Source organism: Genypterus blacodes, unplaced genomic scaffold, assembly GCF_046128005.1.
Source record: "Genypterus blacodes isolate CSIRO-AG114 ecotype Tasmania unplaced genomic scaffold, CSIRO-AGI_Gbla_v1 ptg000072l_1, whole genome shotgun sequence".
NCBI lineage: Eukaryota > Metazoa > Chordata > Actinopteri > Ophidiiformes > Ophidiidae > Genypterus > Genypterus blacodes.
The window spans coordinates 940,647-953,308 of record NW_027466882.1 but is presented as its reverse complement, the minus strand read 5'-3'; the positions used below and the strand labels follow the sequence as shown (position 1 = coordinate 953,308).

The 12,662-nt window shown below is 43.6% G+C and overlaps 1 protein-coding gene across 1 annotated transcript in view; it reads left to right on the top strand.

The window, feature by feature from the left end:
* Positions 1 to 701: 701 nt before the first annotated feature.
* The window catches only part of foxo6b (forkhead box O6 b), a 33,341-nt gene continuing 21,380 nt past the window's right edge, over positions 702 to 12,662 (top strand). The window contains exon 1 of the mRNA XM_076157231.1: positions 702 to 1,202. Coding sequence (XP_076013346.1) covers positions 702 to 1,202 — 501 coding nt within the window. The remainder of the gene's footprint in view (positions 1,203 to 12,662) is intronic.

The window sequence follows — 12,662 nt, the reverse complement described above, 5'->3', positions numbered from 1 at the left end:
GGTAGAGAGAGTGTGAAGAGGCAGAGGATGCTCCCAAATAACAAATCGTCTGGAATTTCTTATAAATGATTCATAAGAGCTCGTTTCTATTTCTAAGGGAGTAAATTGCGCTTGCAGCGAGTTTCAGTTGGTCACTAATCTGCAGAAAGACGACTCGAGTGAAATCAGGAGAGAGGGAAACACACACAAAACGTCAAGAAAGTCAATCAATTTTTTTTGTGGAGTGGATCCGCGATCGTCTCACCTCCCGCCGGACCTCATCCGTCAACGCCGGGGATCAACTGTTGCTGCAGCCGGAGCTTCCCGCAGAGACATTTCTCCAAGTGTGTGTGTCTGTGTCTGTCTCCGTGAAGGATGTTGGACCGCCGCTCGGTCCTGCGCGCAGCCCCGTAAGCCGGTGTTTGTGCAATTAACATGGAAGAGAGACTCATATTGTTGTTGATGCCTCGGATACACCTTCATCTGTCCTCGTGTGATGCCACATTGTTGCACTGAGGAGAATGATCATATCCCCACACCGCTGTCAGCTTTTTGATATTGGTTGATCATCTGTCAGTGTGAAACAATAGCGTTTTATTCTTATTGTTTTTTCTTTGTAAGAGCACAGTTTTTTTTTGGCTCATTTTAAACTCAGAATTGACAGGCTCGTCGCTATAGTGACCTTGCCCGCTTTTTGGCATCTATTCAGGGGGAGATCAACCATGCTGATGATGATGGAGAACAGCGGCATGGATGCGCATCAGGTTGATATCGATTCGGAATTTGAGCCTCACAGCCGGCCGCGGTCGTGCACCTGGCCGCTGCCGTGTCCGGAGGATTTCCCCGGGGTAGAGGAGGCGAGCCGGGGTCTGGCCCTGGCATCGGTCAAAGTGGAGCCGTACAACGCGCCCGCATGCCGGGCCGAGAGAAAAGGCGGCGCTCCGGCGGAGATAAAGCACCCGGCCGGCGCTCCGGCCCCGGTCGTGGCCGCCGCTCCTGCCTGCATGTCCGGGGCTGCGCTCGACGTGGCCGGTCAGCTGCGCAAAGCCAAGTCCTCCCGGCGGAACGCGTGGGGGAACCTGTCATACGCAGACCTCATCACCCGCGCCATCGAGAGCGTCCCGGAGAAGAGACTTACCCTGTCCCAGATTTATGACTGGATGGTTCGCTTTGTTCCGTATTTCAAGGATAAAGGCGACAGCAATAGTTCAGCGGGATGGAAGGTAAGGAGCATATGAAAGTATTTCTTTCATACCACATGGTGAAGATGTTTGTGGCAAAGCTTCTCTATATATAACCCGAGGCGCTGTCTGCTGCATAACTCTTGTTCTTTACAGCTAAAGCCACATAATTGACCCTTGGTTTTAGCAATTTATGTTGTTGGCGTGTCCCCATGTTACTCCACACTACATTGTGTGGAAATGGGCGGTGAGTACGCTCGCAGGGTTCACTGGGTTCAGAGTGTTTAGGGATTGCACTCATACAGCCTACAACACGACTCAAACTACACCCCCCCCCCTCACACCCCCATTACAGTTCCTCTCGGATGGACACGTATTACGCGCGGTGACGCATTCATAAAGTGTCCGATTTCAAGCCTATATGTCTCTGATTTAGTCGGTCACATTGAGGCACAGTGTTCCTCCAGTCCGGTTTGTAACCCCCCCCCCCCTCGTCTGGAGCGTCACCCATGCCTTGTTGGGTGCTGCGTGCGAGCCGGTTTGGAGCTCACCCCGCCCCCCTCGCTCTCCTTTACGCGCACATTGAGTTACGCACAGGCTGAGGCGATGCATGGCACAAGGCGAGAGGCTTTTAACAACGACAATAACAAGAGATGATGACACGGGGTGTCACAGCAAACAGATGAAACCACAGATTATCCCTTTAAATTCAAATGAATATGAGGTTAATCTAATAGATTGGTTGCTGTAATCTTCTTAAATGTATCAGCCATTCTGTTTGGAGGATATGAGTCTTTTGTTTCCCTGTAACGTCCTCTCTGACAAATATATCTGCCTTTTTAAAGTTTTGCTTTATGTCACTTTTTTTGAAACTTCAGACATTTTTAAAGCAAAATATTCACCCGATCAACCTTATTACTTATAAATAAACAACTGTATTATTCAAAATAAATAGATGCTTTGTGCTATTTTCTGATCTCCACATATAAGAGGATAAATAAACGAGATTTGAAATAGAGGATGTATTTTAAATTATATTATAAACTCAAGTGAATAACATTTTCATATATTTCCCAAAGTGATATACTGTAGAATGGGAGGGAAACATGTGTGGAAGTCTCCTCTGCTGCTCTTCTGCTTTAATGGGCTTTTTAAGAGTTTGGATACGGGGCTTCAGCAAGAAGAGTCGACCTCCTGGAATAAGGCAAATTTCATAAATTGAATTGACTTCTTGATAAAAATGAAGATAAAAAGATGGAGTGTAGGTTGTTGGGGGAATAAGACATTTTTGGGTGATCAAAAAATCTGAACTCTCTTCTTCACTCTTCTCACATCATCAGTCCTTTCATTTGTACCAAGCGTCAGTCTTCCTCTCAGTTTCACTTTGTCTGTTTCTGCTTCCCGACATTCCCTTTGGTATCACAACACAGATTAATCGCACACAGACCAACAACAACCAAGTTCAGTCTTTAAAGTGTGTTTGTGTGTGTGTGTGTGTTTGTGTGTGGTGGGTGGGGGGGTTATATAGGATTTAAAGGATGGCTTAATTCCCAGGACCTTGTTTGTGCGACCCAGGGATGCCCAGCTTGATGCCTTTTGCCACAGCCTGATTCCAGCTTCGCACAGAGATTTTGATTGGCTGGTTTGGCAGCAAACCGATTGGTGCAGAGGCTCCAAGTTAAGGCAAAAACAACTTGATTCAATCATAATAACATAAAAAAAACTAAAGAGACACACGCATCTATGCACATGTTGCACTGTAACAGTTGGCTGAGATTTTAATCAGATTTTAAGCACGGAGGTACATAATCACTTGCAAACACACACACACACACACACAAAATGAACGCTCACACATTCTTGAATGTTTCTGCTTAAAAATGAACAGGCGGTATTATATGGATGGAGTTGGACAAGGGGGAGGGACATAAAGACCCAGTCATAGAATTGCTATTAAAAGCTGTCTATAGAGCTGTTGTGTAATCCTGTCCAAGAGCTGCGGCTCAATTCAGCCATCAGGCTCTTTTGTCGCCATCAGAGTTGATAGCCTTGTTAATGTTAACACACACACAAACACTCACTGCACACAGAGATTTTAGGTGTCAATTACTTGTTTGAGTGTCAAGCAGTAAGGTTACAGTGGAGGATATGTATGGATTTCTTTCACACATTCACACACACTTGAGTGAGTCTCTAGTGGTAATATGGATTTCTTTGATTGTGTCATCGTGGCCACACACACACACACACACACACACACACACACACACACACACACACACACACACACTTGTGCTTAAGCATCCAGCGATGGGGTTAGTGTGATGACTATGTATGGATTCCTCCGTCTGTGGTTCAGTAATTGCGGTCAAGTGTTTTGGCCATGTTTGTTATTGCATCTGAGGTGGGAGGCTGTGTTTGGTCGTATAAGTGAGTTCATTTCTGTAGGTGGTCACTGGGGGGGGAGCGGTATGTATGTGTGTGTGTGTGTGTTGGGGGGGGGGGAGGGGGGGGGGAGAGGCTGCGGTGTATGCTGACACACTCTGTTTTGTTCCGTTCACAAGTGGCTCTGCGTGGGAATGTAACTGTAGCTGTGCTGTACATGAATTCATATACTGAGCAGGTAGAAACTCACCGGGTCTACCTGAAGGCAGTACAGAGCATCAGCAGCACATTAAAGACACAGTGTGGGTGTGTGATTAGTGTATAAGACTGGATGAATGGATGAACAGTAAAACAATGCAGGTAATTATCATGTATTGTGCTGACAGTCATTTTTAAACGTGTGTGTTATCGTGGAATAGTTGTGGGATGGTGACTGCTCTCAGTGTTTGTGAGGCAAAACAACCACAAACACACACACAACAATCTTTATACATACAGGTAAGCTTTCATTCCTCCTATTGCCTTCAACTGACATGAGTTAGCTGTTATTTATGATGATTTCATCACATTTAGAATTTCTTTGTGGCGTTCATCCGACAAATTATGAAATTTCTTTTTTCTTTATGTGTATTGGGATGATGATCAATTATTCAACAGATAAACATTTTAATGAAATCAAAGGATTTATGTCAGTTTTAAGAAACAAAAAATGACTTAAGGATGTGTCCCCCTCATCTGTATTACTGATTATTAAGGAGAAACCTTTACCTCCTATAACGTTATCTTAATCTGCTTGTAATGCATCACAATGCACTTGACATAAACTATTACCGCCCACGCTGATGGTCATCACCTTGTTCTGCCGAGATCCCACTTGCAAGAGACAGAAGGAAATGACTTGCACAGTGCAGACAGAGAGACGGGACCGATAGAAAGGAGGAGGCACGGAGACATTTTGAAGAACAAGGTATTATTTGTCCTGCCAATAAAACCCTTTTGAATTGAATTTGGAATTGAGTGGGAGAGGGAGAGAGGCGGAAAGAGAAAAAGATAGATGGAGAGCGTGAGTGGTGGCGGTGGCCCCTGCTGCTGAACACATTGATAGCAGCCTTAATGCCTGTGATGCTCCAGTGCCAGCCGAGACAGAGGGGAATTGGTTGGAGATGGTGGAACAGGCTTAGAGATTTCCTTGTGCCAGGCAGCCTGGCTCTGGCTCAACAGAAAGCCCTATGCACCTCTACACGGTTATTGTTATTATCACAAAGGCGCAGCAGAAGGAGAGGCAGCTCCGGAGTTGGCGGGCTTGGCACAGGGTTAACAGGGGGTGGGGAATAGGAAGAGGAATTTGGAAGAGGATGGGGGTTGCTTGTTGAATCTTAGAGGCTATGGTAAAACCTCGTCTGATCACTTTAGTGAATGACGGGGGAAACAGTTGGGACCAGTCGTTGAGGGCTTGAATGAAAAGGAGGCCACGCTGAGACGGACAGATTTCGTTCAGAGTGAAGCCGTTGACGGAAAGATACAAAAGGTTTTTGATTCGTGAGAGAATTCAGAGAGAACACCTCAGTTTTGAGAAGATCTGTGATGTAAACAAGGGATGCACCGGCGGTGGAGGCGGGTGTTCTCTGCTTTAATGAGTCACAGTGGTTGGAATAGAACACAGTATTCTCACCCTCAGCCCTCACACTTCAATCGTTTGGAAGAAATCAGCTGGTATTAAATGTTGAGAACCACTCTACAGATGGAAATTCCAGAGAGAAAACCAAATCCAGACCCACACTGTTCAGTCAGTCCGTCAGCCAGGCAGATCTCGGGAATCGTGCCTGGTGGTGTGTTGTAAAATGTCGGCCCCCATGCACATCCACTCCGTGTTGTCTCCCAGACCTCTGGGCGACAAAGTGTTCTGGTGTCTGCCTCAGCCAGTCCGGACAATGAGTACACTGCTAGTCAAAAACATTCTGTCTTCTGTCTTCCCTGGCAGACTGTGGCTCAGGGAACAGTCACATGCTTTGCTGCTGTGTTAGTTCTTCAATGTACAAAGCAGAAACTCCGAATGCCTCGAATCGGCACTATAAAATAACTTAGGATAACTTACTATTCACGGATTGGACAGAATGGTGAACAGTTTCTTTTTAGTATCTGTAATTATAGCAATCAATACATAATTTCAGTGCGAAAATCTCATTATAATCCCACTGAAAAAAGAAATAAACGTCTGTTCTAATGTAATAAAACATCTGCAAACTGCACTGAATGTGGCATCATGTGATTAATGACATAGTTGCTCCATAAATTATTCAATCCCCTAACTTTTTGCATATTATATTCATTATTCTGTGCACCAATTTTCATTAATCATTCTGCATTGTTTTATTTGGAAGTTTTGATACCCTCTAATGCCTTATGACTACCACTTCAACTGATTTGTCGCCCTTATTTTACTGCAAAACTGATTATTACTTTTGGATTTCACGTACACGCCGAAATATGTTTGACAAAAGAAGTTTGTACGAAGCAGAAGACTGTGTGTGTATGTGTCTGTGTGTATGTGTGTGAACGTGCATGCGCTCTTGTTGTTGTGGCCTGATGGGAGTCCAGGTCCGGGGGGTACAGCTCTAGTTAATAATTCAGATGAGGCTCATTATCAAGGCAGTGCAGATCTCTCTCTGATTCCACCTTAATTGCAGGCAGGATGTGCCTCTCAGACACTCTCAAAGTCACTCCCCCTCTCCTGTCTGCAGCTGCAAATGACACACACACACACACGCACGCACACACACCTCTCTTCCCACTGGTCCTCTTTCAGACCTCACCTCTGTGCAGCAGGTTCTCTCGCTGATTTCAGGCCAGTATCTATGCGGTAAGCAGGTGAACAGACATTTGGGAGATGAGCAGATAAATCCTCCTCCGAGCTTCTGACGAGCTCTCTGTGAGCTCAGAGAATTGACTCAGAGGCCACGCATGTGCTCCTATTATGAGTCACTTACATTTTTAATCAGATCTTCATGAGGGCTTTCTCCTGTTGGAGGCCTCAGCAAACTAAGATTGATGGGAAGTAATCAGTTGGAGGACAGCAGCTCTGTGATTAATGCTGCCGGAGAATGAAGCCCTCAGTGCTACACTGGATCCGATGCACTGGATCAGGGAGTTCTGAACCCTGTTTCACCACAAAACCTGATCAAATTTGCACTCGGTGAAAGTGACACAATAGAACAGCTGAGGCTTGACATGTAGTTACAGACTTATGTTACGTTCAAACACTGGAGTCGCATTTCAATTGCGAAAAATTCAAGGAATTCATGGGCTTATGGTTGCTATCCCACATGTCCACGAGATTTTGCAGTGTATGGATGCAGCTTCTACACGCCATAGAAAATCTTATCTTATCTTCTATATATTTTGGTCACGGTGAGGAGGGATTTCATGGAATATGAATGCAGTTTGTTGTATCCACCCTGCATTACTAATAATTATCCTGTAGCCTGGTATCCACTCTCTGTCAGTCAAAGACAAGTATCTGGGTGGAACTAAAAGGCGTGATGAAGTACTCTAAATCAATCCCGCAATGACAGGTGCACACCTCTTTTTCACTGGGTTGTCTTATGACCAAGCATTTTTTGTTGGACAGATTTACTGCCTACAGAACGACATTGGAGGCTTTTGTTTCCAGCTCATCTGAGCTCGTTAGAGGAGTGTAGCTGGTGGGAAACCTGGGGCCTTGATACTAACCTTTCCACCCCTCAGCTGCAGACACATACAAGGTTTACGAACGAACCAACTGAAGAAATGCCCCTGTAACGCTGTGAGCAGTGATTAGGGCTTTGCTTCATGCTGAATGTAGTAGTGTGGCTTTGTGTGAGGTGAGGTAAGGTGGTGGAGAATCTCATATTCAGGAGCAGTACTAGCCAAAATATAGTTTCATGTATATATTTGTAGTTATATGAAAGCCAGGTCAAGGTGTCCTCCGTTTTTTTAATTTTTCCCCAATTTGGAACGTCCAACTCCCACTCCTCTCACAGTCCTTGTCATTACTATCTTACATCATCAGCTAAGCAGTGTTAGTGTCAGCCAGGTGCTACCTCAGTGACATATGATATCATCACCTGCCTCTCTTCACCTGTGGGAGTGGGGCTTCTTGCGGGTCGGGTGTAATGGGCAGGTGGCTCACAATGCCCCCCCCCCCCCCACACACACACACACACACACACACACTCCCCACCCCACCCCCCCTCCTGACAATAAAGGTCGCTGTACGCTCACGCTACAAGGTGGAGTGAAAAGACTTTCTTTGTAGAGAGGGGAGGGTGTGTGTGTGTGTGTGTTAGCTTTGTGTTTGCAATCTCAATGCGATTAATCATGCAAACGGGGCACTTGAGAAGGGCAAAGGGGTTAACAGGAATTCAGTGTCTCCCGTGCTGTTTTTGTAATGTATATGATTATAAATGGAGATATCAGAGCGTGCTTTCAGTTTCTTTTTTCTCAGTGGAGCTTGGACATAGAGCTGGAAAACAGAGAGCTTGAGAGAGAAATTTGTCCCTATGTAATTCTCACACTTCATCACTTGTAACCAGTCGCTGCGTGAAAGTAGGCGCAGCGGGAAAGTTACAAAATAAAAGTCCAATTATGAATACAATACAAACCGTTGATTCATATGTTAGTTAGCTTTTGATAGACAAACTTGCCTGTCTGCCAATCAGAAGCTAAGAAAGGGGAAACAAATGCTGATTTCAAGCTCGTCTACATCTGTGCTGTTGGCCCTTTGTCAAAGTTGTGTATGGGAACTTGTTAAAGCTGTGATCTGACACTATTGGTCTGGTGAAACAGCAGTAAATGGCAGCGTAACAAGCTTCACTGGAGAGGAGATTGGTGTTGTTTATTTGAGAAATGTAATCGTTCTTGTAATCCCCCTTTTTACTGAATCCATCCGTAATCTGATTACGTCTTTCATACACTTACACATATTGTTTTTCTCCCTTGCTTGCTTGTTTGCCAAAGACAACAAGAGTAACTGTGTCCAAATTTCTTAGTGCTTCAGATCAGGGACGTTCCATTAGATCAATTTTCACTAAAGGCATATGTAAATTCCACTTTGCTCATAGCTGATAAAAGATAGATGAAAATCAAGTCAATTGTTTAAAAAATAGAATCCTTCTTTGTGTTTGTATCTGGCGTTAGGTGTTATTTCCTGGTTGTCTTTGTAACACTATGTTACAGCAGTTGTGAAGGCGTCTGCTAACGATGTCAAGTAGAGCCTAGGAGCAGGGAAAAAAAACAACACGCCTGCTGTCTATTGTCAGTACAAAGAAGGGTCAGGAAAGGCTATTTTCACTAATGAATATTCATCAACCCTGTGGCATATTTGGACAAATTACAATAAAAGCCGTTAAAGATGAAGTGGAGTAGAAATAACTTCCAATCCAGTAATTTGAGAGATTATTAATCACACATTGTTAAACTGCTTTAAATCAAAGATAAAATGAATTACATTAGCGTATGCACAGATTGAACAGTGTGTGTGTGTGTGTGTGTGTGTGTGTGTGTGTGTGTGTGTGTGTGTGTGTGTGTGTGATTGCCGGCTGAGGGCTGTCCAGGAGGCAGACAGGGGTTAGCAGTGTAAGTCGGCCTCTCACGCTGGATTTCTGTGTCAGTTCCATGAAAATAGGTCAGGATTCAGAGCTCGGCGTTTAGCATTCAGCCCATGTGATGGCTGACGCCGAGCCTGACGACAGCTTGCCTCGAATGAACTCCAGACTCTTTCTGTCTCTCCCCCTCTCTCCCTCTCTACCCTATGTCTTCCTCCCACCCCATTTCTCTGTAACCTAAACTCTACTGTCATCCTCCTTCCCTGCTCTGCCATGGCTTCCATTGCTTCTAGCTCACATGGAGAAATTCAAATCTAAGTCTGTGGCCATAGACTAAGCCTCCACAGAAATTGCACTTAAATCCCCAAAAGTCTCTGCCTGGTAGAATTTATTTGATTTAGAAATACTTTTTTAATACTGTAGTCCCACTTTTGAAAGAGGAAATAAATGTCACTGCACTATTTTGCGGGGATAATATTTCAACCCTATGACCTAACTTAACGAATGGTCAATGGTATGTTCGGTCCCCACTAGACAGGGTTGATTTATTATTCTTCCACAGTGCAAGTCCCCATCTTTCATTACTGTCAGGCCTTAAAAATGACCCTCTTAAAGGCAGATTTACTCACAGATTAACCTGTTGCAGTATTTTGTCCACATCACAGCCTTTCCCTCCTTTTGGCATACAGGTCTAGGTGGGGGATGATGAATAATAATAATACAGTATAAAAACTAAAGGCTCCCACAGACACAGTTTTTGCTCCACAAGTGGCGGGATCTCAAAATGGCCCTTAAGATTTTTAAGTGCGCACAATCCAATCCAGCACTTAGATATCCACGGTCCCCCAGAGGATAAACCTTTTTGTTGACCCACTGTCTTTTAACACCTCTGCCAGGTTAAATTTCCCTGTGACCAACATTGTGTTCCATGTCATGGTGTCTCAAAAACAAAAAGCTTTGGATTCATGGTCCCCAGAGGATACATCAGGATTTTCTGACTGATTTTTTTCCTTGTATCACCACCCTGGAGTCAAAAGGACAGCTTTGTACACGCTGCACCACATGATCTATTGGGAGAATCAGCATGAAATTGGTGGAGCATATTCCTCCTCCCCAGGGCATACACCCTTTTCATTTTAGCCACATAGCCCGGGACAAATGTTATATTTTTAGCTCCATGTTGGTCATAGCAGGCCAATTTAGTGCTCTGCCAATAGCTTGCAACAATAGTCTTAGTGTCAGCAATTAATGACCAAAACCTTTAAATCTGTCCGCTTCTGTGATCCCACATGTCAGACCGGCACAGATGGATCATTTGATGATGCATAGTTACAGTATAGTGATTAGTATAGTTGTAGTATAGTTTTTTTCCCCTGCTTCTTTTAATGCTACATTTCATTAAGCATTCATCGCACAATCTGACATGCATTATATTTGATATCTCACAGTGTGACTATCATGCCCATCTCTCACAGTGTTAAATGAAGTTATAAGATTGTTTATTGGTACGGTTCACAGGAGGCATTAGCTGCATAATCAGATGTAAAAGCAAAGAAATTACTTAATCATCTACACAGTGAAGCACATAAATTATCGTGTATTTAATTCTGTTAAGAATACCAAGTCATATGTATAGAAATGTAAAGACCCTTTTCCACAGCCACATTAACAGCGCTTTTTGCACTGATAAAAGGGTTATTTTATTTTCCATTGGCCAAGCATGCTGTTCCATTTCCATTTCCATTTCCAGCTTAATTTTTGGTCTTGCTTCAACATGTGGGACTCTCATACAGGACCCGTAAGTCCCAAGGTGCCAGACTACTACACTGTTTCTCATGGAGTGGTTACAAACTTCTGTGGCTGAGTCAGTAGCATAGCATAGTAGAAACATATGAAGAGAACATTTGCTTTTTAAAGTGACATATTTATAGTGAACTTTCAGATCTAAACTTTTGTGAATATGTACACTTTTTTTTTAGTTTAACCCATAATTAAACCCATAAGTCATTTAGATAAATTTAGCTTCGAATGCAGATGAAAAAATAAATTTTCTGATTGATCTGCAAAATGAGCTCTTCATTTGTTGTTTGCTGCAACACAAAACAGTTAAGAATAATTTAAATGGAGAAACCCAGGGCAGCGTGATTATACAATCTGGATCCGGTAATTTGATGGCAGCTTGAAGGAAGGAAGAGAAATGAGAATCTTTGCAAAACACATTGTGCTTTCTGAGCGAGGCCAGAGCCGTATATGTCTTAAGCAGGACCACAACCGGTGCAGATTCTCCTGGAGTAAACTGAAACACAAACTGTAACAATAACTGGATCTAACATTGTTTATTGTTCCTTGTGCAATGTTAAAGAGTCTTATCATACTTATCATACTGCCCCAATGACTGTCCAAGGGCTGAGAACCTCCAGCATGGTAACCACAGTGTACATCAACGAGATGCAGGTGTTGCACATCAGCTTTGGTCAGCTTTTTTTTGGTTTCAGCGGTTTCCAATTGGAACTGAATTGTGTCTGACTGAAGTCGCTGTGCTCTGCCAAAGAATAAACTATGAACTTTTTAGAGCCAAGTTTCGGATACTCAAGAGAGATTTGGGGTAGAGTAGTTCTAGATTCAGGTTGAACGCTTGCTATAAAAGCAAAGCTGTACTGGTGTCCATTATTTTCCACAAAGCCTTATTATACCTGTATCTCTCTCCCTCCTTTCCTGTCTCTACCTTATGAAGTGTTGGACTGCACCTCCCAAACTGATTTATTGACCCTCTGAAAGTCTGACTTCATCAAATCCTTGATACCGCTAGTCATATATACCGTCTTTGATGAGAGCCACCGAAGTCGATGTGCAGATTTAATAGCGGCATTAATCTGCCTGTTTAATGGTGTTGTTGAGTGGAAGGTGGTCACCGCAAGCCGTAGCACTAAAAGATGAGTTATGGGTCCAGCCGTCGAACGATGAAAGGGCAAAATGCAAAGCAGTGGAGTTGTGGAGGAGACTGTTGGAAATACACAAGGTCTTCATATATACTGTACGAGAGACAGGGAGCAGAAGGAAGAGAATGAGGATCAGCAGCAAACTGAGGTTGTTAGTGTCTGGATCTCAGTCATCCAGGTTTTGGTAGCCAAGGAAAGGTAATCTCAGGCAACTGGACTTGCTAGTAAAGGCTCGACTTATGGTTAGGTGAGGTTGTTGGTAAATAGAACAAATGATTTTTTAACTATGTCAGGGAAGTTTTAAATAACCACATCAGGCTTTTTCAGTATGTGGCCGTCAGTTTTGGTACATGTTGGTTATCAAAGAGGTGATGTTGATCTGTGTTCCTGCTAATTTGTTGGCAATACTTGATAATAGATTCTCATGTGTCATTCTTGCTGCTTGACAGATTCTTTGTTTTTCATCACTACAAAACCGAGATAACAGATAATAGGCCTGGAAAACCATGTTTTGTTAAACATCACTAGAGGTTTTTCAGGTGTTGTCCAAAGCAGAAAACATTGCATCTCGTTATTTGTGGTAATTCTTTTGTCAG